The following is a 26,259-nucleotide window of genomic DNA, read 5'->3' as shown; positions in this document are numbered from 1 at the left end:
GATTCATGAAGAGGTGTGCTACTCCAGAAATCTCACTGCAGTCAGGTACTGGAGTGAGATTTGTGGCATAGGAAACGCCACAGTATGTCATGAATTATGCCCCATATGTACCCCTGTCCTGCCTCAGCTGCACCCATTTTAGCAGAGCTAGGAGAAACTGGTGGGAAGACACTAAAAGTCACAAATTTGAACCTAAGCTTTGAGACTTTGCAAAGCTTTCACTCCAGAATCCTGGGTGTCAGGAATCCCCGACTGCTGCCACCAATTTGTCACGATTCACACCGTGACCGTCACCCCTACGTCACGGGTCGGGGTGACTTTAGGCCAACAGACGGCTATCACACGTGCAGGGGGCTTATCTTAGTTATCCCTCCACTGCTAACAATGTGATGAAAAAACACACACCAGGCTATTGACCTCTTAGTTTCCAGCAGGGGCTTATTTTAGGTATCCCACTGCTTTCAATATACCACAAACTGCAGGGATTTATGTATATCCCGCTTACAGTTCCACTTAACACTTGCAGCTCTCTGGCGCCCCCCTTACTCTCAGGTCAGATTAGGTACTGCACCTGGGGTAATTAGTCACCAGAAAGGCTGCCTGCTATGTACTGGCTATTGGGCACACTGCAGCGACGCGATGAACTACTCCCACTCAGGCAGGAACAATAATTATCAACGCCGCAGTCACTTCAGCATAACCCAAAAGTCAGCACACTATCGCTGCCACCAGCTTCGATTAAACGGGTCGGAAGCTAACCCAACACAACAGTAGCGTATTTCCCTTCAAGAGACAGGGTACGTTTAGAGCATGGAGAATGAACTAACATATAATATTATATCCCATAAAAAATTAGGCAGTGCTTTATCAAAAATATTTTATAAAGATGTTACAAATGAGACAATTGCAAATATGTACAAGGGTAATTATGAAATATCCAAGAAAAGGAAGAAAATGTTCCAGCTTCCAAGTAAAATATACAAGTTTTAATCCAACATATTAAAATGAGGAGACAACTCCTGGGACGGCATCATACACATAGTAAAGCGAGCTATGTGTATGATGCCGTCCCAGGAGTTGTCTCCTCATTTTAATATGTTGGATTAAAACTTGTATATTTTACTTGGAAGCTGGAACATTTTCTTCCTTTTCTTGGATATCCCTTACGTCACGTCAGGACGGAGTTCCGGGCTTCCTGCATTTCCTCGGTGTGCTGGCTCCTTGCTTTGTATGCTAATTATGAAATAAAAAGGGATTAAATGAGAAAAGGTAACACTCACATGTTCAAAGCATGGCAGGCACCAGGCTAGGGGAGTTTTTTCCATACGTCCCAGCTCATTGGACGTGCTCAGCGCTCTCCAGGAAAAGACAAGAAGTCAAGAAGAAGTGACTCCTCAGAGCCTGCCAGACACTTAAAACCTTAAGGCTGTTACATCACAGAAAGGCTGGTTTATCCAGACCCTCCTCTCTCTACATTCTGACTAAACTTTAAACTATTCTCTCTACTTTCTATAACTTCGCTACAAAACATGTCATAGTCATAACAAACCCAGCATTCATCTCGGATTAACGTGAGCACTCTAATGAGATCAAATATGTCCTATCTGGGATACATATTTACAGAGAAATCCCTACTTCTTTACCAGATGGAGTTAGAAACCCGTGCTTAGAGTGATAGATCCTCCGATGGACTCTAAGAATATATATTTTCATATTCTTAACTTAAAAGGTTTGCCTAATATCTTACAAAAACCAAACAAAGGACTTTCATGAATTTCTAGAAGTTTCTAGTTCACTTATAGCTGGACAAGAGCTAATACAGCAGGAAATGCCGGTCGTAAATACCTTTCGGCCATAAAACTCCCCCCAGTACATTGGCAAAGCAGCTCTTGGCTGAGTGAAAGGGAAGGGGGGGCTTGTTAGCCCACAGCCTTGAGCAAGAGAAGCTACTTATATGATATTTCATACCATATCGTGACACCTCCCCCTTTTGGTGTGCGCTAGGGAGGCAGTACCCCACGGTATGCCTCCGTGGGCACCTCAGTAGGTTCACCCTTGCGGGAGAGTCCATCTGCATTCCCATGCTCTTTGCCCGTTTTGTGTTCAATGGTGAAGTCAAACTGCTGAAGGGCAAGGCTCCAGCATAGCAACCTGCCGTTGGTTCCACACATGGTGTTTAGCCAGTGCAGAGGGTTGTGGTCGGTCACCACAGTGAAGGGGCGACCGTACAAGTAGGGCTGCAAGCGCTGCAGGGCCCAGACTATGGCCAGACACTCCTTCTCGATGGTGGAGTAGGCCACTTCCCTCGGCAAAAGTTTCTGGCTCAGGTATAACACGGGGTGCTCTTGGTCCTCCGAGTCAACCTGGCTGAGCACAGCACCAAGGCCAAACTCGCTGGCGTCGGTCTGCACCAAGAACGGTCGACTGCTTTCAACACAGGGGCGTTGCACAGTGCAGTTTTCAACGCCTGGAAGGCCCCCTCACAGCCATCTGTCCAGTTGACAATGTGGGGTAGCTTCTTCCTGGTGAGGTCCGTCAAAGGTTTTGCCAGGCTACTATAGTGTTGTACGAAGCGCCTATAGTACCCTGCAGTGCCCAGGAGGGACATCACCTGTTTCTTGGTCACGGGAGTGGGCCAGTTCACGATGGCGCCCACTTTCTCCGGCTCTGGCTTCAGGGTGTTCCCGCCTACCCGGTGCCCCAGGTAGTGAATCTCCCTCATGTCCATCTGGCACTTTCCCGGCTTGATAGTCAGTCCTGCTTGGTGAATTTGCCTGAGCACCTCCTCGAGATGCTGCAGGTGTTCCTCCCAGGAGGACCTGAAGATGGCAATGTCATCCAAGTACGCCACGGCGTACTTCTCCAGTCCCTGAAGCAGGAGGTTGACCATCTGCTGGAAAGTGGCAGGGGCATTCTTCATGCCGAAGGGTATGACCGTGGACTCGTACAGTTCAAAGGGTGTGATAAAGGCGGACTTCTCCTGCGCCTCGGGGCTCAGGGGAATCTGCCAGTATCCTCGACTCAGATCCATTATTGTTAGGTAATCTGCGCCCGCTAACTTATCCAGCAGCTCCTCGATGCGCGGCATTGGGTGCGCGTCAGAGGCTGTGATGGCGTTGAGCCCCCTGTAGTCCACGCAGAACCGGGTGGTCCGGTCCTTCTTTGGCACGAGAACTACAGGTGATGCCCACGCGCTCTTTGACCGTCGAATCACCCCCAGCTGTAACATCTTATCGATCTCTTGGCGCATAATCTGCTGCACCTGGTCAGAGATTCGATAGGGTGTTCGCCGTAGTGGGGCGTGATTCCCGGTGTCCACCTCGTGGACTGCTAACTGAGTCCTCCCAGGTCGGTTGGAGAACACGACCCGGAAGGGTTCCAGTGTGGTTTGCAACTGCAACCGCTGGGGTTCAGTTAACGAGGCGCTTACCTCCACGTCCTCGAAGGACCCATTGGCCTTAGCTTGGGCCAGCATGTCCAGGAGGGTGTCTTCCTCACCGTCTTCGGGCAAGCTGCAGACCGGTAGGACAAAAGGTTCACGTTCGTGATGAGCCTTCATCATGTTGACATGAAAGGCCTTTCGCCTACCCCGAGCGTGGTCAAGCGTGACCACGTACATGACCGGGTTGAGCTGTTGGTGGACAACGTACGGACCCTCCCAGGCTGCCTGAAGCTTATCCGTTGGTACGGGGACCAGCACCCACACCTTTTGACCCACGTGGTAGGTCCGCTCCCGGGTGTTCTGGTCGTACCAGTGCTTCTGGTCAGCCTGAGCCTGCGTCATGATGTCATGCACCAACCACGTCAAGGTCTGCATCTTGTCACGGAAGCGCATGACATACTCCACTATGGACACTTCAGAAGGGTTCGGCTCCTCTTCCCAGGATTCTCTTACCAACCCAAGGGGCCCCCGAACTCGCCTGCCGTACAGGAGCTCGAAGGGGGAGAACCCCGTCGAGGCCTGCGGAACCTCTCGGTAAGCGAACAGCAGGTGTGGGAGGTACCGCTCCCAGTCGCGCCCTTGAGTCTCAACCAGCATGCGTAGCATCTGTTTGAGGGTACCATTGAAGCGTTCACACAAACCATTGGTCTGTGGGTGATACGCACTCGATACCAGGTGCTTCACCTGCATTCTCTTACAGAGAGCCTCCATTAGGCGAGACATAAATTGGGTCCCTTGATCAGTAAGCATTTCCCTGGGAAATCCTACACGTGAAAAGATAGCCAACAGGGCATCCGCCACCTTATCTGCCCTAGTTGACGACAGAGCTACTGCCTCTGGGTACCGGGTAGCGTAGTCTACCACAGTAAGAATATATCGCTTTCCAGAGCTGCTGGGGACGGCCAGCGGGCCTACAATGTCCACCGCGATCCTCTGGAAAGGCTCCTCTATCACTGGTAAAGGGATCAGGGGAGCCTTAAGAGCAGGCCCCGCCTTCCCCACTCTTTGACAAGTGATACAGGAGCGGCAGTAGTTTGACACATCTGTCCCCATCTTAGGCCAATAGAAGTGTTGAGACAGCCGGGCCTTAGTTTTGCTGATCCCCAAGTGTCCAGCTAGTGGGATCTCATGGGCATTTCGCAACAACTCACCCCGGAATTGCTGCGGGACGACCAGCTGTCTTTCCCTCAACCACTCCTTTTGTGATTCTCCGGGTACTGTCTCCCGGTACAACCTTCCTTGTTCCCAGAACACCTTCTCCTTATCAGTCTCGGAGAAGCGCGTCCCGGCGAGTTGTCTCAAACTCTCTAGGCTCGCATCTGTGTGCAGAGCGGCCTGAAACTCCTGGCTAGGGGAAGCCAAAAGCGACGTCAGGGTCCCTTCCCCACGGGAACCCTCTTGGACCTGCTCTGGGTCCACCTCTGGTTCAGTCACACTGATGACTGAGGAGGGTCCGGAAGGCAGACAGTTATCTGCGTTCCGGGCACTCTGACTGCGGGTGACAGCAGATACGTAGGCTGTCTCTCCGGGGGTTTCTACAGACCCATCAGCCGGCGCTGCTATGGGCTCTACCTCTCCATCCACCCCCAACACTCCAGGGGAAGTGCTACTTATGGGCCAGTTACCTTCCTCGGTGGCACTGGTCACTTTCATGGCGTCACCTTCCTCACGGTTCCGATGCATCTCCCCATTTCCTGTAGCACCGACACTTGCCCCTGTTAGGGGTTCCTCAGCCGTCTCACTCCGCAGAGCGACGTGGCTGGGCACGCCTGTACTTATGGACACATTAACCTTCACAGAAAAATCATTATCAGGTTCAGCTGGCACAGGTACAACATTTTCACCATCAATCCTAGGGAAAAAATGGTTATTAGATGCATCATTACAAGATAAAGCATGGTCAGGGAACACATGTGATTTCCCATCATCATCATCATCAGGGTTAACTTTACCCTCATTAGCAGATTGGGGAGGGGTGTCAGGAACGTAGTATGCAACCAACCTCCCCAAATCAGTCCCCAACAAAACATCAGTGGGCAAATTATCAGACAGCCCCACTTCCTTCACCCCGTTCCCGGCACCCCAATCAATATAAACCCGGGCCATCGGTAAGGGACAGCTGATGCCCCCAATCCCAGTGACAGTTAGGGTTTTCCCCGGAATGATTTCTTCAGGGGCCGCCAGTTGGGGTCGGATGAGGGTTCGTTCAGCCCCGGTGTCCTTGAGACCTGTAGCAACATAGCCTCCCACAGTGACGTGCTGTACGTTGTCACACACCCTCCCAACCACACCACCCACCAAAAGAACTGCTGCATTAGGCCCAGGGGCCTTGGCTGGGGTGTTCTTCTGCTTGGTTGGCCAGGAGGGACTGATATGACCAGTCTGATTGCAGGTGTAACACTTGCGAGGTTCGGTGGTAGGTCTGGTGTTGTTGGCCACGGGGACAGGACCTCTGGTGTGTTGGCTGGCAGGGATACTGGCGTTGGTTGCAGGCTTACACCCTCTCCAGCTGGTGGTGACTGGCTTCTGCGCTTCCGATCTACGGTTGGCCTCATAGGCATCGGCAATCTGCGCTGCTTTCGTCACGTCTTTGGGTTCTCTGTCCATCACAAACTGTCGCACCTCAGCTGGGCAAAGATGAAAGAACTGGTCTTTGATCATCAGGTCTCGCAGCTGTGCAAAGGTGGTCACTGACAGTCCTTGGGTCCACTGGTCAAAGTGAGTCCCCAGTCCATGCACCACATCACTGTAACTGTCGTGTGGGCCACGTTGGAGGGTCCGGAACTTTCTACGGTACACCTCGTGAGTAAGCTGGTACTTTGCTATCAGGGCCTGCTTGATGGCCTCATAGTCTCCAACTTGTTCTTGAGGGAGGGCAGCAAACCTCCAGAGCTTTGCCTCTCAGCCCTGGTGTCAGGTATCGTGCCCATTTATCTGTAGGCAGCCGGTACTGTCTGCAGGCTTTCCCAAAGGCCCGCAGAAACGTGTCCAAGTCTCCGTCCTTCTCCATAAAAGGAAAGTGATCAGGCCGGGGCTTCGGTGTCTGAGCGCTACTGGGCTCACGGTTGGTCTGGGACAACCTCTGCATTTGCAGTCGGGCCATCTGCAGCTGGTACTCCCGCTCCGCTTGGGCCTCTCGCTCGGCTCGCTGGGCCTGGGCCTCTCGCTCGGTTCGCTCCTGGTATTGCTGGATCAGCTGCAGACGTCTCTCTAGGTCATCTGCGGAGCATTGTTGCAGAGCCAGCTGCAGGAGGAGGTCTGCACCCCCCTGGTTTCCAGTAGGGCCCGTATTCAGTGGTTGGACCTCTGCTGCAGCACCATGTTCGCTTGTGCTGCCTTCTGCGGCCTCTGGGCTCTGTGGCCTGGCTTGGTCTGCTTCAAATTGCACCAGTTCAGCGACCATTTGAGCCTTGGTCTTACCCTGGGGGTTCAGGCCATGGCACGTGCATATCCCAGCGAGAAAGTCCTTCTTCTGCTGGTTGTACCAGGCTTCCCCTTTCGCAGCCATGGTTGCCAAATAAAAGATAGGATAGAAAAACGAAGAGGAAGGGAGGGGATAATTACCAGTACGCAATTGTCTCAAGACTAATAAAACACTGAGTTCGTTCTCCAAACTTATTTGCGCAGAGTCCTCGCAAGAACTTTCTGCAAGATTTTAGTGAGAGGAATGATTGCTCAAACCAAATCACTAATGCTCTAATATATCCCACCGCCTTGCCACCAATTTGTCAGGAATCCCTGACTGCTGCCACCAATTTGTCACGATTCACACCGTGACCGTCACCCCTACGTCACGGGTCGGGGTGACTTTAGGCCAACAGACGGCTATCACATGTGCAGGGGGCTTATCTTAGTTATCCCTCCACTGCTAACAATGTGATGAAAAAACACACACCAGGCTATTGACCTCTTAGTTTCCAGCAGGGGCTTATTTTAGGTATCCCACTGCTTTCAATATACCACAAACTGCAGGGATTTATGTATATCCCGCTTACAGTTCCACTTAACACTTGCAGCTCTCTGGCGCCCCCCTTACTCTCAGGTCAGATTAGGTACTGCACCTGGGGTAATTAGTCGCTAGAAAGGCTGCCTGCTATGTACTGGCTATTGGGCACACTGCAGCGACGCGATGAACTACTCCCACTCAGGCAGGAACAATAATTATCAACGCCGCAGTCGCTTCAGCATAACCCAAAAGTCAGCACACTATCGCTGCCACCAGCTTCGATTAAACGGGTCCGAAGCTAACCCAACACAACAGTAGCGTATTTCCCTTCAAGAGACAGGGTACGTCTAGAGCATGGAGAATGAACTAACATATAATATTATATCCCATAAAAAATTAGGCAGTGCTTTATCAAAAATATTTTATAAAGACGTTACAAATGAGACAATTGCAAATATGTACAAGGGTAATTATGAAATAAACAGGGATTAAATGAGAAAAGGTAACACTCACATGTTCAAAGCATGGCAGGCACCAGGCTAGGGGAGTTTTTTCCATACGTCCCAGCTCATTGGACGTGCTCAGCGCTCTCCAGGAAAAGACAAGAAGTCAAGAAGAAGTGACTCCTCAGAGCCTGCCAGACACTTAAAACCTTAAGGCTGTGACATCACAGAAAGGCTGGTTTATCCAGACCCTCCTCTCTCTACATTCTGACTAAACTTTAAACTATTCTCTCTACTTTCTATAACTTCGCTACAAAACGTCATAGTCATAACAAACCCAGCATTCATCTCGGATTAACGTGAGCATTCTAATGAGATCAAATATATCCTATCTGGGATACATATTTACAGAGAAATCCCTACTTCTTTACCAGATGGAGTTAAAAACCCGTGCTTAGAGTGATAGATAGATCCTCTGATGGACTCTAAGAATATATATTTTCGTATTCTTAACTTAAAAGGTTTGCCTAATATCTTACAAAAACCAAACAAAGGACTTTCATGAATTTCTAGAAGTTTCTAGTTCACTTATAGCTGGACAAGAGCTTACACGGCAGGAAATGCCGGTCGTAAATACCTTTCGGCCATAAAACTCCCCCCAGTACATTGGCAAAGCAGCTCTTGGCTGAGTGAAAGGGAATGACATAAAAATGAAGACCCATGTGTCACCAAAAACGATTCGCTATGTATCAGCACTAGCGAGCCAGCACTGTTAGGCTGTGTTCACACGTTGCGGTTTTTTTCGCGGTTTTTCCCGCTAAAAACGCTATAAAGCCGCAAAAAAAATGCATACAATAAGCATCCCATCATTTAGAATGAATTCCGCATGTTTTGTGGACATGATGCATTTTTTTCCGCAAAAAAAACGCATCGCGGCAAAAAACGCAGCATGTTCATTAATTTTCCGTTTTTTTGCGGAAGTGTCCGGAAAAAACTGCGGCAAAAACGCAGCAAAACCACGGCAAAAACGCGTCAAAACCGCGGCAAAACCGCGGCAAAATCGCGGCAAAAACGCATGCGGTTTTCTTGCAGAAAATGTCCGGAATTCTCAGGAATTTTCTGCAAGAAATCCTGAACGTGTGCACATAGCCTAAGCGTGTGTTCTAAGATTCCCCAGCTTGCAGAGACCAGTGCTGCCCTCGTAAGTGATGTCACTTGCTTGTGAGGCCAGCGCTGGCCTCTGCACTCAGGGTATTCTAATAACGCACATTGACAGTGCGCTCTGTTGCCAGCTCGTTACTGTCGATCTGAGCCGGCAACCAATAGCGCTGTCATTGTGCACATTGCACAGGAACTAGCCCAGCCTCTGAAATGAAGTTCACTGATGGCTCTTTATTTCAGTGTGGGGACAGGGGCCGTAACAGTGACTGCAGCCTTTGCCCTTAATTATGCTTTGTTTCAGTGTCCCAGCATGCACTGGGGATTCTCAAACGAAGCGTCATCAAACAGGAAGTAGGTAAAAAAGAAAAGCTGTCAGTGTAGTGAGGGTAGGATAGGGAATTATTAATTCATGTACATTAGAAAATAGTTTACATTGTGGCATTAAATAGGGATTCAGGATAAAAATGACTTTGTATGTCGGACCACCCCTTTAACTCTTAAGAGTTTTCCTTAATTTTCCATAAATTTTGACAGAATCTACATCATATTTTTACACAAGTCTTAAAAAGTAGATAAAGAGAACCAAATCAAAGAAATGAGTCAAAATATTACACTCATTTTTTTATTGAAGAAAGTGATGCAATCTCACCAGTGACTGCAGGGAGAGTAAAAAAACAAATATTTTCTTTTAAATCATATTTCAGTAAACCAACAGATTTAAATTCTATTTGCTTGCAGATTACCACAATATCTCATGTTATAAAGTGTTTTTGTATCTGACAGGTTCCCTTTCAGTCTGCATCCAGTTTTCATGTTTTGCATTTTAAGTTTTTCCTCTTTTTTTTTTTTTCTCATAGCCATAACTTTTTTTTTTTTAACTTTTGCACTGAGATAGACATACGAGGACTTAAATTTCCAAAGGCTGTGGAGTGGTGAACGAAACCCCCCACAACTCTGCCATTGTTTTTTGAGTTATATTTTTACAGCGTTAATTGTGCATTAAAAGAGACCTGGAAACGTGATTCTCCCAGTCAATACAATTGCAGAGATGCCAAACATGTATAGTTAATTTACTATTTTATTGACGTGAAAAAAAAAATCCTGAATTTTATAAAAAAAAAAAAAAATTGGTTTGCGCCACCATTTTTCAAGACCCATAACTTTTTTATATTGCCATCAGTGGAGCTGTGTAGGCCTTGTTTTTTGTTTTGGGAGCTGGTGTTTTGGATTTTTTGTACCCAATTTTGGAGTCAATATTTTGTTTTGATCACTTACTGAACTTTTTTTTGCGTTAAATGCAATTGTGGTGTTGATTTTTTTTCATCTTTTCAGCTTTCACCGAATGTTAATTTTATATTTTGGTAGACTAGACTTTTCTGGATGCAACGATACCAAACATGTATATTTTTTTGCATTTCTGTATTGTTCACTGGGGAAAAGGGTGTGATTTTAATTTTCATATATTTAAGATTTTTTGTAATTTTGTGAAAACAAAAATTCAACTTTTTGCGTCATTTGATAGTTACTTTCGGTGGACTTGAACCTGCGATACATATACAGCAGTGCTATAGTGTAAACTTTAAAGACTCCAATGACGCCAAGCCACATGGATGACGTCACAGGAGAGATCACCTGACAGGCAAGGGGGCCTTTAGCTGGCTCCCAGCTGTCATAGGAATCCATCTGCTCGTGGGGGGAGGGGGGTGCTCCAGAACTACCATCTTGACTGGATTGTGGCACTTTCAACATCAACGTCAGTGATTAACAACTGTCTCAGTAATAGAAAACAAAGGGTGTTTATTAATGATTGGGTCACAGTGAATATCACAGGGGTCAGTATCGGGCCCTCTTTTAATAGATTCGTTAGTAACCTTGTAGAGGACATACAGAGTAGAGGTTCAATATTTCCAAATGATAGGATACAAAGCTCTTCAAGTTAATTAACATAATGGAGAATAACATCATAAGACATAAGTATTTAGATCAAGTAAATAAGGCAGCACACTGCAGCGCTAAAACATGCAAACATGAAACACGAAAATTGAACTGCATTACTGCACTAGAAATATGAAAAATGAGAGCGTTTAGCGCATAAAAATGGCCAACTTTATGTGTACCTGGTAGCCACTTTACGGCATCTCTCTTATACCAGGTCCTACACTTGCCTTTCCTCGCTGAGAAAAAACGTCTCCATCTGAATGGGTACCTGTGAAACCTCTTCTAAGACTAAAATTCTCTCTCTCTGTGGAGGGGTTATGGACCTGTTGCGATAAGTATTTAGATAACCTGGAGTCTTGGGCCAAGAAATTGCAATTGAAATTTAACGTATAATAATGTACAGTCATGCACTTAAGTCAAGAAATAAAGTGGAGAATTATGTACTAAATAGTAAAACTCTGGGTAAAGCTGTCATTGGAAAAGACTTGGGTTCAATTATTTTAGATCTGTGATTTTGCTGTAATAAAATGCCAAATCACAAATAAGTTGCAGTCTGTGAGATCTTGGTGCCGAGATCTCTATCTGCGCCTGCGTCGCATCCGCTGTCATTTTCCTGGAGACATCGCGTAGAGGCAGGGTAGGATGGAGATCTCGGCTTTCCTCCATCTGCGCCGAGTGAGAAGCCGGACCCCGGAAGAAGAATGGCGGCCGCGATATGCCACCACCGCAGGGCTACTGCTTGCCACCATACCACCCCTGCACACCGCAGGACCACCACAACACCCCCAGCTCTGGGCCTGCAGCATCAGTAACAAAAGTGTTTGGTTTATAAGAAGCACCCCCATTTTCCTCCTAATTTGGGGGATCATAAAAGTGCATTTTATAATTTAAAAAATATGGAATATAAATGGGGTATCACTGTAAGCTTACTGACCTGAAGAATTAAGCGTTTTTTTCATTTAGACCTCATGGTGCAGATAAAAAAAAAAAGTAAAAGTTAAAGCATCACTTTAATTGCTGTTGATTTGTTCATTCTGCTTCCCAAAAATTGCAGTTAGCCTGGGGTCACACTTAAGAGTTCAATGCGAGAAACTCGCATTCGCAAGTGTGATCCCAGCCTTAGTTTTGTTCACAGTTCTCTATCCTCTACACTGAGCACTTACATCCATTTTTCTGTATAATACTCTAGTGCCAGAACATAGGCCAGGTGGAATCCAGAGTAACTCTGCTGCCTCATGATAGTGATTGGATCCATCCAGGATTCCATCTGCACCACGTATTTCTGATATTTAGACAGAAATCCTGTGGTAAGTGTTCAGCGTAGAGCGTAGGATAAATCTTAAAGTGAACCTGTCAGCTAATAACTGTTGGCCATTCCATTGTATTATGTCATCCAGGTATGTTTCCCTCTGAAATGCAGCAGCGTTTCAGACAAAAACACTTCAATACCCGCCGGGGACTGAGACCATGGTATAGAATATTTGGACAGGCGGGTCTCGCCGGTGGCTTTTCCCCACCCGCTGCCAGTGACTGACAGATCTCTGCCTATACTCGCATGTAGGCAGAGACCTGTCTCTCCAGAGCAGCGATCGGGAAGAAGCCACCAGGGACCCGCCTGTCCAACTAGACTGTAGTGTGGTCTAGCATACCAGGCTGACATAATACAACCAGATTGCACAGCATGTATCATCTGACAGGTTCACTTTCACTTAGCCTTAAATATCCATAATGTTATGTACCCCAAAATGGCACCAATAAAAATTTTAACTCCGTTGACCAAAATCAAGCCGCCACTCAGGTTTGTCAATATAATTATAGGGGGTTTCCACATTACTGGTAGCTCAAAGGCTCTGGTAAAGTACGATGACTGCCCCAAAAAGAAAAGTCTCTACTGCCAAATCCAAATGTCACCATCCCTAATGAGCCCTACAGTGTGCCTAAACCACGGTGAGTGTTCATATGTTGGCATTTCTATAGAGGGGAGAGCCAACGTAACAATTTACGGGGTGTGTGTCTCCAAAAGTACAGCTGGGTACAATCTATGGGGCACTACAGTGTATTGGGCACTACATTGGCATATTTGCAGTTTGCACTCGGCAACATCCACTGCCCCCTTGCTTGTGGAAAACGCCAATGAAGTCAAAATCCTCACTAGACCAATAGATGAATTCCCAAACAGGTTTAATTTCCAAAATGGGGACATTTGTTGGGGTTTCTGATTTACTGGCACTAAGGTGCTCTGCAAACTATTGTAGGAAAATGTGCGCAACAAAAGTCAAATAGCGCTCCGTCTCTCCTACTCCCTGCCGCGTGTGGTCAAACACTATTGTACTGCCATATACAGTATGGTGTACTATTATCTTTGGGAGATGTTGCATAACAAAATTTGGGGCCATTGCCCCTTGTGAAAAGATAAAATGAGGGGTAAAATTGTAATTATTTTCTCTTCACCACCCAATAGCATAAAGTTCTGTGACAGTCCTGTAGTATCAATATGATCACTGCACTCAGAGATTAATTTATTGAGGAGTGGAGTTTGTAAGATATGATCTTGAATGGGGGGAGCCTCAGTTTCACCTCAGGGGCTCTGCCAATGTGACATGGCACCCACAAACCATTGCAGCAAAATCTGCACTGTAATATGGCGCTACTTCCCTTCTGAGCTTTGCACTGTGCCTCAAAAGTAGTTTCTGACCACATGCGGTATATAGGCATAGTATAGAGAAATTGACTAACAAATTATTTATACTAAATTATTTTCTACTATTAACCCCTTTTTTTGAAAGTTAAAATCTTGCTGTTGGAGCAATATTTTAGAGGAAAAAATATATATATTACATTTTCACAGCCCAATGTTATAAAATTCTGTGAAGCTTCTGTGGGTTGGATATGCCCAATACACTCATAATAAAATCCGTAAGGGGAGCAGTTTCTAAAAGAACATTAATTGTGGGGGAAGGGAGGGGGTCTGTTTTTTTTTTGGCACCTCAATGGCTTTCCAAATGTGACTTGGCATCCGTAATCTACTCTAGAAAACAAAACGTCAAATGGCACTTCTTCCCTTCCCAGTTTTTGACAACTTATCGGCATACTCAGGAGAAATTGCATAACAACCTTCAATGTCCATTTTCTCCTGTTGCCAATGTGAAAATGAGAAATTTTGGGCTAAAGCATAATATTTGTGGAAAAACATTTTAATATTTAATTTTCACTGCCCAATATTATAAAATTATGTGAAGCACCTGTTGGTTCAAATGCACATCACACCCATACATGAATTCCTCTTGGGGTGTGGTTTCCTAAATGGTTTTTTTTTTGTTGTTGTTGCTGTTTTGGCACATCAGGAGCTCTGCAAATGTAAAGTGACATAAACAAACTATTCCAGCGAAATTTGCGTAAAAAACCCCAAAACAAATAGCGCTCCTTCCCTTCTGAGCCCTGACGCGCGCCCAAATAGTAGTTTCTGACCACATATGAGGTATCGATGTACTTGAGATAAATTGATCAACAAAACTGTGGGGTCTATTTTCTCCTTTAAGGGTCTGTTTCCACGATCAGGAAACGCTGCGTGTCTGACGCTGCATAGAGCCGCAGCGTCAGACACGCAGCGTCCAGATGTTACAGCATAGTGGAGGGGATTTAATGAAATCCCGTCTCCACTATGCGTGGTAACACGCACGCGGCGGCCCTGCGACTCCGGACATGCTGCGCGTCTTTTCAGATCGCAGCATGTCCGTATATCTTGCGGCGACGCTGCGTCGCCGCAAGATATAGCACAGGGCCCTATGGTGGGGAGCGATGATGCCGGATGTGTGCTGTGAACACATCCGGCATCATCGCGTCTCCAGAAGGGGGCGGGGCTTACCGCAGAGCGGCTAAGCCGCTCCGACGATACCGCCAGCTATCCTGATCGTGGACACGCAGCCTAACACTTGTGAAAATGAAAAAATTGGGGATAGAACAACATTGTTTGAAAAAAAATGTATTTTGTTTCTTCCTCCACTCTTCATTAATTTATCAGGCGTTTTATGGTATATGACCCCTCAGAGTCACTATAATTCATTGAAACATTTTTTAAACATTGCTACTAAACTTTTAGCCCTTCTAACATCCAAAGAAATGACAAAGTTGTTTAAAAAACAACAATGACAAAGTAGATTTACGTTAAATGTTCTTTATGAACTATTTTATGTTTTAAGGGCATAAAAATTCAAAGTGAAATAGTTTATGGGAGTCGTTTGCAGAAGGTCCAAGAGCAGGGAACTCCAAAAATAACCTGGTTTTAGAAATTAGACCCCTTGGTGAATTCTAGGGGTGTAGTGACTATTCTAACCCCACACGTGTTTAACACAAATAGTTTGTTGTACTTTTGAATGGCATCATTCATTTTTACCAGATAGTGTATTGAAAAAAAGTGCTATAAAATTGTAATAAAGGTGCAATTCCACAATTGTTTTCAGTTTTTTTTTACCATTTCCACTAAATACTAAAACTAACTTGTCAATATGATTCCCCAGGTCATTACGAGTGCGTAGATACCAAACATGTATAGGTTCTTTTTTATTTAAGTGGAGGGAAAAAAAAATCAGAAATTTGTAAGAATTTTTTTTGCGTATGTCACCATTTTCCGAAACCCATAGTGTCTCCATTTTTTGGGATCTGGGGCTGGGCGAGGGCTTATTTTTTGACCTGACATTTTATTTATCCTATTTTGGGGTAGATGTAATGTTTTGATTGCCAAATATTGCATTTTCTTGCAATGTTGCGGCAACCAATAAAAGTCATTCTGACATTTTGAGTTTTTTCTTGCTGCTCCATTTACCAATTGGAATACGGTAATTTACTTTATATTTTGATAGATTGAACATTTCTGAATGCAGCGATATCAAATATGTGTAGTTTTTTAATTGTTTTATTTTCAGTGAGGGTAAAGGGGAATGACTTGAATCAGGGCCGGCGTCAGCACCCGGCACAGCGGGCAAATGCCGGGGCCCTGGGGAGAGGGGGGGGCCCACGGAGAGCAGAGCAGGAGATAACATGCTCTCTCCCCCCACAATGTCACTGCTGGCTGCGTTCTCTTAACCCCTATGTGCCAGCTCTGACACAAGCATCTTCTCACTCAGTCAGTGCAGCCAGGCAGGCACACATAGGGGTTAAGAGAAGGCAGCCAGTGTGACTGTTTGTGGGCGGAGACAGCACGTTCTCTGCTCTCCCCCCTGGGTGGCTGCAGTGCTGAGCTGAACTTATCAGGCAGATTCCGAGGAGCTCCGTCCTACCAGTGCTGCCCTGAGGCTACGTTCACATTAGCGTTGCGCCGCCGTTGCGTCGGCGACGCAGCGGCGACGCGCCCCTATGTTTAACATAGGGGACGCGTGCGTTGTTTTGGTGGCGTTTTTCGCCACGTGCGTCGTTTCCGACGCTAGCGTCGGACGCAAGAAAACGCTACATGTAGCATTTTCTGTGCGTCCGATTTTCGTCAAAAACGACGCACGCGTCGCAGGGCGGCGCAACGCTAGTGTGAACCTAGCCTGAGTGAGTGTTATGGTATCCAGCAGTGGTTGCAGTTGTGGCTCAGTCTGCTGTCTGTCTGTCTCCGCTGCCTAAAAATGTGGGTGATGTCTGGAGGAGCAGCTGGTGGGGTGCAGCCTGTAGCCACCCAGCTCACCCAGAATACATGCATGCTGCACCAAACCTGCACCAGTGGGGTAGGAAGAAGCTTAACCCCTTCCCATCTGTATGAAGGTTATTGCTGAACCTTAAAGATAACAATCCGACCCGCATAAATGGGGTTAACCAGATGCCAGGAGGAAGGGGAGCTGCTGCCATGGATAAAACTGAGCTGTGGGCTGTACATTGGGGCCCCGTGGCCCCAGGCTGGAGACTGGAGGGACTCTGCCCAGTGCTGGCATGTGGGTGATTTCTGCTCCGGAGTCTCAGCTTCTCTCCTCTAGGTCACACTGTGCAGTCACAGCAACATTGGTTGTGTCTGTCCAGGTCCCAGCAGCTGCCACTGCTCCCACCAAGGACATGGCATCACTTAACCCTTCCCCTGCAGCCACCGGCAACAAATCCACATTATTCCTTGATTAAATCGGGTTCCAACCCAATAGAGGAGCAGACATTTCCTGCTGCCATTAGGGTCCGGGAGGGGGTGACATTGGTTGCCCTGCTACTCTGTAGTGGGGGGTGACAAGTGTAACATGGGGTAACGATGACGGAGAAATGCACAGGATAATAGTGAGCGCGACAGAGGGCAGTGTATGGTATGGAGCAGTCAGGGGGTGGGCTGCAGGATCCCCCCATACTGTACATGACTGCCTGGGACAGGGAGGCGTTTAATGAGCTTCTAATGACAGGGCACTAATTGGGTCATTAGGGTTTGTGGAAAGGATTCAGCATCAGGTCCCTCATTAATGCCTGAGCCGCCTGTTACTTTGTAGCACAGATCTGTTGGGGCCGCAAAACCAAACAAAGTTGTTTATGTAGAAAAGTCTTTGTTTCATAGAAAAACTCAAAACAGAAAAGCACCTCTCCTGTATATATACACTGCACAGCACCTTTCCTCCTGTATATATACATTGCACAGCACCTCTCCTGTATATATACACTGCACAGCACCTTTCCTCCTGTATATATACACTGCAGAATCTACAATAGCTGTCACTCATGTAAGAAGTGAAATCTGGCATTGTACTATACATTTCTCTGCCGTATCTGGGCATCATAAATCGGGGTATGTGTTAAAGGGGGGGGCCCACTGAGACTCTTTCGCCCGGGGCCCTCGAAAACCTGGAGCCGGCCCTGCTTGAACTTGTGTTGTTTTAATTTTTTTTAAACTTTTTTTTTTACTTTTTACTGGTCTTAATAGTTCCCTTAGAAGACTTGAAGCTCCAACCATCCGATCATCTGTGCTATACAAAGCAGGGCTTTAGATTTGGTATTTGTAGCAAAAATCACGTGACGGGGCGCCGATGGGCGGAACTTGTGACGCACTTCTGGCCGGCTCGTGTTAAATATTGCTGTGAGAGATTGGCAGCAGAATTTTACATGTTAGAGGCACATGACAGCTGATCAGATCGGCGCCGGAGCCCCCGTCATAGGCAGGGATACGCCCTTACACGTACCTATTTTTCCAAGATCGTGGAGAAGCTATTTTATTTTTTGGGTCAGGATTACACTAATACCACACTTACATAACTTTTTTGTGTTTTGCATTCCTGAATTCTATGAGCTATAATGTTATTTTTTTACAGAATTGTATGAGGGCTTGTTTTTTGTGGGATTAGTATACATTTTCAATGATACCATTTTTGTTTACATATGATATTTTGATAGCTTTTTATTCCATTTTTTTGTGTCAGTACAGTGAAAAAGTTACATTTTTGTACGGGTTTATCTATTTTTATTTTTACGGTATTCTCTGTACTGCTTAAATAATGCAACAGTTTTCTAGCTGTTTTTTTATTTTTCCAGATATGGCGATTCTAATTACCGTATGTGTACTTTGTTTGTTATTATGTTACACTTGCTTTCTTTAACTACAAACTAATTTACTGTGATTATTTTTTTTGTGTGCTTTTTTCACATTTGTGTAATATTTATTTATTTTTTTTCTTTTTACTTTGTTCACAAAGTCCAACTATGAGAGTTGGAGATTTTAGTTTTTGACTGGTGGTCTACTGCACTCTAGGGTATGAGACCTGTCAGTCTTGCACTGACACATGGCTTGTTAGTCCATGCTCATGGCAGGCCACCACAGCTGGCAGACCCTTGGGCTCACTATTTGGCATTGGGTTGCCATGGCAACCATCAGAATCATTGTCCTACACATAGTGATCTGTGTTCTGTGAAGATAAATGGCAGAACAAAGAGTTGGAGACTCCCCGACCCACTGGAGTATCCAATGGTACCTATGCGTCCTTAGGACACAAATCTAGTTGAATATGGTTCTTGCCCTGTTTTAATAACATTGCTGGTGTGGTGTGAGGGGTGTATGGGCAGGGGGCTGGCCCTGAGCAGCTGTGACCCTATGGCTACATATTGATTAAACTTTGTTTTCAGGCACATGTAGAATCTTATATTTACTAAGTTTCACATGTATCTGTTCATTTAAACATATATTCATTTGTTTTAGGTTTTGTTTGAACACTTTACCATGACCACCTTCTTGGAGTTTATTCAGCAGAACGAAGATAGGGATGGAGTCCGTTTCAGTTGGAATGTGTGGCCATCAAGTCGCTTAGAGGCGACTCGAATGGTGGTTCCAGTAGCAACACTCTTTACGCCACTAAAGGAGAGGCCAGACCTGCCTCCGATACAGTATGAGCCTGTCCTATGCAGCAGAACCACTTGCCGAGCAGTTCTCAATCCTCTCTGGTAAGTGCTCTTATACCATGCAAAATTGAATGTTATACAGGTTCAAGAAGTTCTAGAGACTTTCATAAAAGGGTATTAAACTTCAGGAGGTCGGAGAATGTCAGAATTAAACTTTCCCTCTAACTCATAGCAATTGCCGTACATCTCATAGTATAGGATTAAAAGTTAAATTATTTGATAGGAGCCATGCAGCTTTCGTTGGAGCCAGTGGTTGATGTTGTACAAGACAAATATGTGTGCAAAATGGCATATTCCTGTTTGGGCCTATGTTGATGTTTCTGGAACAAATACAGTAGAGCCCTTGTGTACCAGGTGAACATAGGCCACAGTGTGCGGAGAAACACGGGGAAGGGACTAGGCACTCGAGCAGCCACCATTATTAGAACTGTAGTGATACGTTATGATTCACATGGAGGACGTAACTTATTATTACAGGTACTGTATGTGGAGCAGGGCTAACTTATATTCCAGGAATAAGCCCTACATCACAGAGTCTCCACCCAAAAAAAACAACAGGTTTTCACTATTGCTATTTATTACTTTATTCTGCTGAATGAAGACTATAAGGCCACATGCACTTGTTCAGTATTTTACATCAGTATTTGTAAGCAAAAACCAGGAGTGGAACAATCATACGAAAAGTATAATAGAAACACGTCAACACTTCTGTATCTTCTGTATTTTTCACCCACTCCTGGTTTTGCCTTACAAATACTGAGGTAAGAAAAACCTCACCAAATACTCAACATGTGAACGTGGCCTTAGTCTGGTACTCAGTCCTAGGCCATATGCACAGATTGAGTATTTGGTCAATTTTTTACCTCAGTATTTGAAGCTAAAACCAGGAGTGGGTAAAAACTGCAGAAGTGGTGATGTGTTTATTTTATCCTTTTCCTCTGATTGTTCCACTTCTGTTTTTTTCTTACAAATACTGGGGTAAAAAACTCACCAACTACTCAACGTGTGAACGTGGCCTTTTGGGATCAATTATATTTGAAATGTGTGGCTAGTAAATAATTTCCAGGAATCAAGGTTTTGGTAGCCTCCCTCTTCTCTCTGTCATTAGTGGCCAGATCTGCCTTTAGTACAGTACGAGTCTGTCCTATGGACCAGAAGCACTTACAAAAGGACCTTTCACCAAATTTTCCATGTTGCATTGGACACACAATATAATAGTTTCTGCAAAGCAGAATAAAACTTTGTTTTTAATTTTGTCTCACTGTTGTGGAGAAATTAGCACTCAAAGTATTTGGTACCTTATGAGTTAACTTTAGTTAAAGGGAACCTGTCACCACTTTTTTGCTCTATCAACTAAAAATATAATTTAATTGATTGTCAGGTATACAGTCCACATTTGAAACCCCCTGACACCCAATGCATCACCCATATAAACCTTTTTTATTTGTCCCGTGCTGTATGTTAATCTGTTTTGTCCAGTCTGATAAGCGTTGCCTCTGTTCCCTCACTCCACCCCTCCTCGGCTTGCTGTATGCATTCTTCACCGTGAATCTCGCAGAGCGCGTACAGACTTTGCGCGTGCGCATTGCAATGTGACCTCGCGCGTGCTTTGCCCAACTGCTGGCAAAGCCGAAAAGCAGTACGGCGCATGCGCCAGTACTACGCCTTTCTGCTTTTTGGCTTTTCCCACACTTGGGCATACTACGCACGTGCGAGGTCACATTGCAATGTGCACACGCAAAGTCTGTACGCGCTCTGCGAGATTCACGGCGAAGAATGTGTACAGCAAGCCGAAGAGGGGAGGAGTGAGGGAACCGAGGCAACACCCATCAGACCGAACAGATTAACATACAGCGCGGGACAAATAAAAAAGGTTTTTACGGGTGATGCATGGGGTGTCAGGGGGTTTCAAATATATCTGTGGAATGCATACCTGACAATCAATTAAATTATATTTTTAGCTGATAGAGCAAAAAAGTGGTGACAGGTTCCCTTTAAGTCCAAGTGGGTGTTTTCATTGAGGGCTTGTACTTCTCATTGTATGATTTGCCATCTGCCAACACCCACCACCCACTTGGACTTAACAAAAGTTAACTCATTAGGTGCCAAATGCTTTGATAACATTTCCGCAATGAAAAGAAAAAATTAAAAACAAATAAAAAAGTTTTATTCCACTCTGTAGCCACTATTACACCGTGTGTCCTGTTCAACATTAAAAATTTGGTTAAAAGTCCTCTTTAAATGGTTAATCCCCTCCTGTTTGTTCAGGGTTGCACCACACCCCAGCCACCCATTAGACTTCCTGATTGCTGAGTTGTGGCTACTACTATTTGGACCAGTGACATCTTTTCACCTCCCGCCAGATAGAGCGCTCCCATCCAGTATCCAGGTTGTTCTTGTAAAATGGAAAAAGATAGCTGTTGCAATATCGCCATCTTGTCCATTCCAGGCCTAGAAGACTCGGTGCTGTCCATAAAAAACATGGAGGGCAGGCAAAGTACTAGATTTAGTAGTTTTTGATGTGGGGTGTACTAATTTTTACATCAACTAATTTCAGTAAAGATTTTGTAATGAAAGTTTTACTATTAACCTTCCTTTTATGTTATGGGTCTTGTCAAAATGTTTACTTTTCAAAGTGGTGTACTCATTTATGCTGAGCACTAGGGTTGAGCGAAATGGATCGGTCATTTTCATAAATCGGCGACTTTTAGGCAAAGTCGGGTTTCATGAAACCCGAACCGATCCTACAGTGGGATCGGCCATGCAGTACACGATCAGAGCGCCAAAAGTCGCGTTTCATATGACGCTGTCACCGCCGTTTTTCATCCAATGAAGGAGGACGCAGAGTGTGGGCAGCGTGATGACATAGGTCTCGGTCCCCACCATCTTTGAGAAGGGCATGGCAGTGATTGGCTTGCTGTCTGTGGCGTCACAGAGGGTATAAAGGGGCGTGCACACCGACCGCCATCTTACTTCTGCCGATCTGAGCATAGGGAGAGGCGTTGCTGCAGTTAGTCAGAAGCAGGGACAGAGTTAGGGAGGAAATATAAACCCCCAAACCGCTTGTGCTGGAGCGATTTTCACTGTCCCACACCACCTTTTTGTGCAGGGACAGTGGAGGTCGTATTTTAGTGCAGCAGCTGCATAGCTGTGTGCATGATGCTGTGCAAACCAACTGCTTTTTTTAAAGCAAAATTCCTGTTGCTCCTTTCTGCACAGTTACCTATCTTGTTTATTTGTCCACATTTTTGTGTTAAGCAGTCCTTTTTATTGCTGCCATACTTGTCCTGAGCTCATTGTAGGGAGCTTGTTATTTTTTTTATTTTTATTTTTTTTTTTAAATAATAATGCCAGCCACTTTCTGGCACGTTCATAGTGTTGTGTTATACCACTGGGCCAGAGTTGTGGTTCTGTGTCCCCCCCCCCCAAAAAAAAAAAATGTAGATTAAAATTCGCACACGGTGTATATTCTGCTGTACTGCTAGTGTGTCGTATATATCAGGCAGCCACTTTCTGCCACGTTCATAGTTTACTGTTATACCACTGGGCCAGAGTTGTGGTTCTGTGTCTCCCCCCCAAAAAAATGGAGATTAAAATTCGCACACAGTGTATATTCTACTGTACTGCTAGTGTGTCGTATATATGAGGCAGCCACTTTATGGCACGTTCATAGTTTACTGTTATACCACTGGGCCAGAGTTGGGTTCTGTGTCTCCCCCCCAAAAAAAAGGGGAGATTGAAATTCGCACACAGTGTATATTCTGCTGTACTGCTAGTGTGTCGTATATATCAGGCAGCCACTTTCTGCCACGTTCATAGTTTACTGTTATACCACTGGGCCAGAGTTGTGCTTCTGTGTCTCCCCCCAAAAAAAAGGGAGATTAAAATTCGCACACAGTGTATATTCTGCTGTACTGCTAGTGTGTCATATATATCAGGCAGCCACTTTCTGGCACGTTCATAGTTTACTGTTATACCACTGGGCCAGAGTTGTGGTTCTGTGTCTCCCCCCCAAAAAAAAGGGAGATTAAAATTCTCACACAGTGTATATTCAGCTGTACTGCTAGTGCGTCGTATATCAGGCAGACACTTTCTTCCACGTTCATGTTGTTGTGTTATCCCACAGGGCCAGAGTTAGGGTTCAGTGTCTCCCCCCAAAAGCGAGATAGTAATTCTCACACAGTTTATATTCTGCTGTACTGCTAGTGTGTCGTATATCAGGCAGCCACTTTCTGCCACATTCATAGTGTTGTGTTATCCCACAGGGCCAGAGTTAGGGTTCAGTGTCTCCCCCCCAAAAATGGAGATTCAAATTCTCACACAGTGTATATTCAGCTGTACTGCTAGTGCGTCGTATATCAGGCAGACACTTTCTTCCACGTTCATAGTGTTGTGTTATCCCACAGGGCCAGAGTTAGGGTTCAGTGTCTCCCCCCCAAAAATGGAGATTCAAATTCTCACACAGTGTATATTCAGCTGTACTGCTAGTGCGTCGTATATCAGGCAGACACTTTCTTCCACGTTCATAGTGTTGTGTTATCCCACAGGGCCAGAGTTAGGGTTCAGTGTCTCCCCCCCAAAAATGGAGATTCAAATTCTCACACAGTGTATATTCAGCTGTACTGCTAGTGCGTCGTATATCAGGCAGACACTTTCTTCCACGTTCATAGTGTTGTGTTATCCCACAGGGCCAGAGTTAGGGTTCAGTGTCTCCCCCCAAAAGTGAGATAGTAATTCTCACACAGTTTATATTCTGCTGTACTGCTAGTGTGTCGTATATCAGGCAGCCACTTTCTGCCACGTTCATAGTGTTGTGTTATCCCACAGGGCCAGAGTTAGGGTTCAGTGTCTCCCCCCAAAAGTGAGATAGTAATTCTCACACAGTTTATATTCTGCTGTACTGCTAGTGTGTCGTATATCAGGCAGACACTTTCTTCCACGTTCATAGTGTTGTGTTATCCCACAGGGCCAGAGTTAGGGTTCAGTGTCTCCCCCCCAAAAATGGAGATTCAAATTCTCACACAGTGTATATTCAGCTGTACTGCTAGTGCGTCGTATATCAGGCAGACACTTTCTTCCACGTTCATAGTGTTGTGTTATACCACAGGGCTAGAGTTGGGGTTCTGTGTCTCCCCCCCAAAAGCAAGTCATCTTTCAGGCAAGCTACGTGTCAGCAGGGGAAGGTGGGGCAAAAGAATGTGAAATCCATAATTGGTTAATTTAAATGAAGGTTAGATCATCAACATTTTGGTAGCCAGATGTGTCCTTTTTTTCGGTCAGTATTGAACCAGCAGCACTGAACACTCTTTCTGAAAGCACACTGACAGCAGGGCAATCGAGGTTCTGTAATCCATATTCTGGCAATTCAGGCCAGGTGTCTAGTTTAGATGCCTAGCAATTAAAGGGGAATGACCTGAGAGGGAGAACATCGATAAGGGCGGAAAAGTAGTTTGTAACCATACTGCACAAATGCTGTCTCCTGTCACTTTGAATCGATGCAGCTGTCATTGCGAAATCATTCCACAACCTTGTCGTAAAACCCCTCTGTCCAACGCTACTTCGGATTTCTGCACCTCTAGCACCTCTGCCATGTTGCCCCCTGCAGCTCGTGTGAGAACCATCACCGGCGCTGTGTTCTGGGAATGCCTGAACCAAACGGTCTACAAGAGTTGCTTGTTTGGTAGCCAATATTTGACCTAGGTTCTCATGTGGCATGATATTTTGCAGTTTTCCTTTATATCTTGTATCCAGGAGGCAGGCCAACCGGTTGTCGTAATCTGTCATCATTTTAAAAATGCGGGGGTCCCTTTTTAGGATACGCAAGGCATACTCAGCCATGTGAGCCAATGTTCCAGGTGTGAATTAACTGTTTCTGCTGGGTTGAGGCCCACTTTCTTGCAAATCAACATCACAAGTGTCCCGCAATAAACCTGTACCAGACCTTGCAATGCCACCAGTTTCTATTGCCACCTGAGAATCATCCTCCTCCCATACATATTCATCCCCATCATCCTCCTCCTCATCCTCTTCGTCCGCCAATTCGTCCTGTACAGTTCCCTGAGCAGACAATGGCTGACTGTCATCAAGGCTTCCCTCCTCCTCGGCTGCAGACGCCTGCTCCTTAATGTGCGTCAAACTTTGCATCAGCAGACGCATAAGTGGGATGTTAATGCTTATGATGGCGTCGACCATTGCACACAAGACAACTCCATGTCTGCCATCCAAGTGCCTGCCCGTGTATCCTCCCACAAATTTATAACAGCACGCCTCTGTTCGCACAGCCTCTGAATCATGTGCAGTGTGGAGTTCCACCTTGTTGCAACGTCGATTATTAGGCGGTGCTGGGGAAGATTCAGCGATCGCTGATGGTTCAGCATACGGCTGGAGTGTATGGGCACCCGGCGGATGTGCGAGCAAAGTCTTCGCACCTTCAGGAGCAGGGCTGGTAACTTTGGATAATTTTTGAGGAAGCCCTGCACCACCAGGTTAAAGGTGTGAGCCAGGCAAGGTACGTGTTTCAGTTCTGAAAGGGCTATGGCAGCCATAAAATTCCTTCCGTTATCACTGAATACCTTGCCTGCCTCAAGATGTACACTGCCCAGCCATGACTGAGTTTGTTGCTGCAAGTACTCCACCAGTACTTCCGCGGTGTGTCTGTTGTCGCCCAAACACTTCATTTGCAACACAGCCTGCTGACGCTTACCACTAGCTGTTCGATAATGGGACACCCCGTGTGCAACACTGGCAGCTGCGGATGGAGTGGTAGGGCAACTGTTCTCTGTGCACGAGCTTTCGCTTCTGGAGGAGGAGGAGTTGCGAACGCCGTATGCCAACTTTTTCCTGAGACTGTGGGATAGGCTGAACTGTCACACTATGGCTGCCCCCTGTGGACCCTGCATCCTCCACATTAACCCAGTGCGCCGTGATGGACACGTAACGTCCCAGGCCATGCCTACTGGTCCATGCATCTGTTGTGAGGTGCACCTTTCCACTGA

At 45.8% G+C, this 26,259-nt stretch overlaps 1 protein-coding gene across 1 annotated transcript in view; it reads left to right on the top strand.

Annotated features, from left to right (window-relative positions):
- Nucleotides 1-26,259, top strand: part of LOC138642474 (protein transport protein Sec23A) — a 354,941-nt gene that overhangs the window by 30,189 nt on the left and 298,493 nt on the right. Inside the window, exon 2 of the mRNA XM_069730653.1 lies at nucleotides 19,065-19,306. Coding sequence (XP_069586754.1) covers nucleotides 19,086-19,306 — 221 coding nt within the window. The 5' untranslated portion in view covers nucleotides 19,065-19,085. The remainder of the gene's footprint in view (nucleotides 1-19,064; nucleotides 19,307-26,259) is intronic.

The sequence above is a fragment of the Ranitomeya imitator genome, chromosome 1 (genome assembly GCF_032444005.1).
Source record: "Ranitomeya imitator isolate aRanImi1 chromosome 1, aRanImi1.pri, whole genome shotgun sequence".
NCBI lineage: Eukaryota > Metazoa > Chordata > Amphibia > Anura > Dendrobatidae > Ranitomeya > Ranitomeya imitator.
This window is presented reverse-complemented; position numbering and strand designations above follow the sequence as displayed.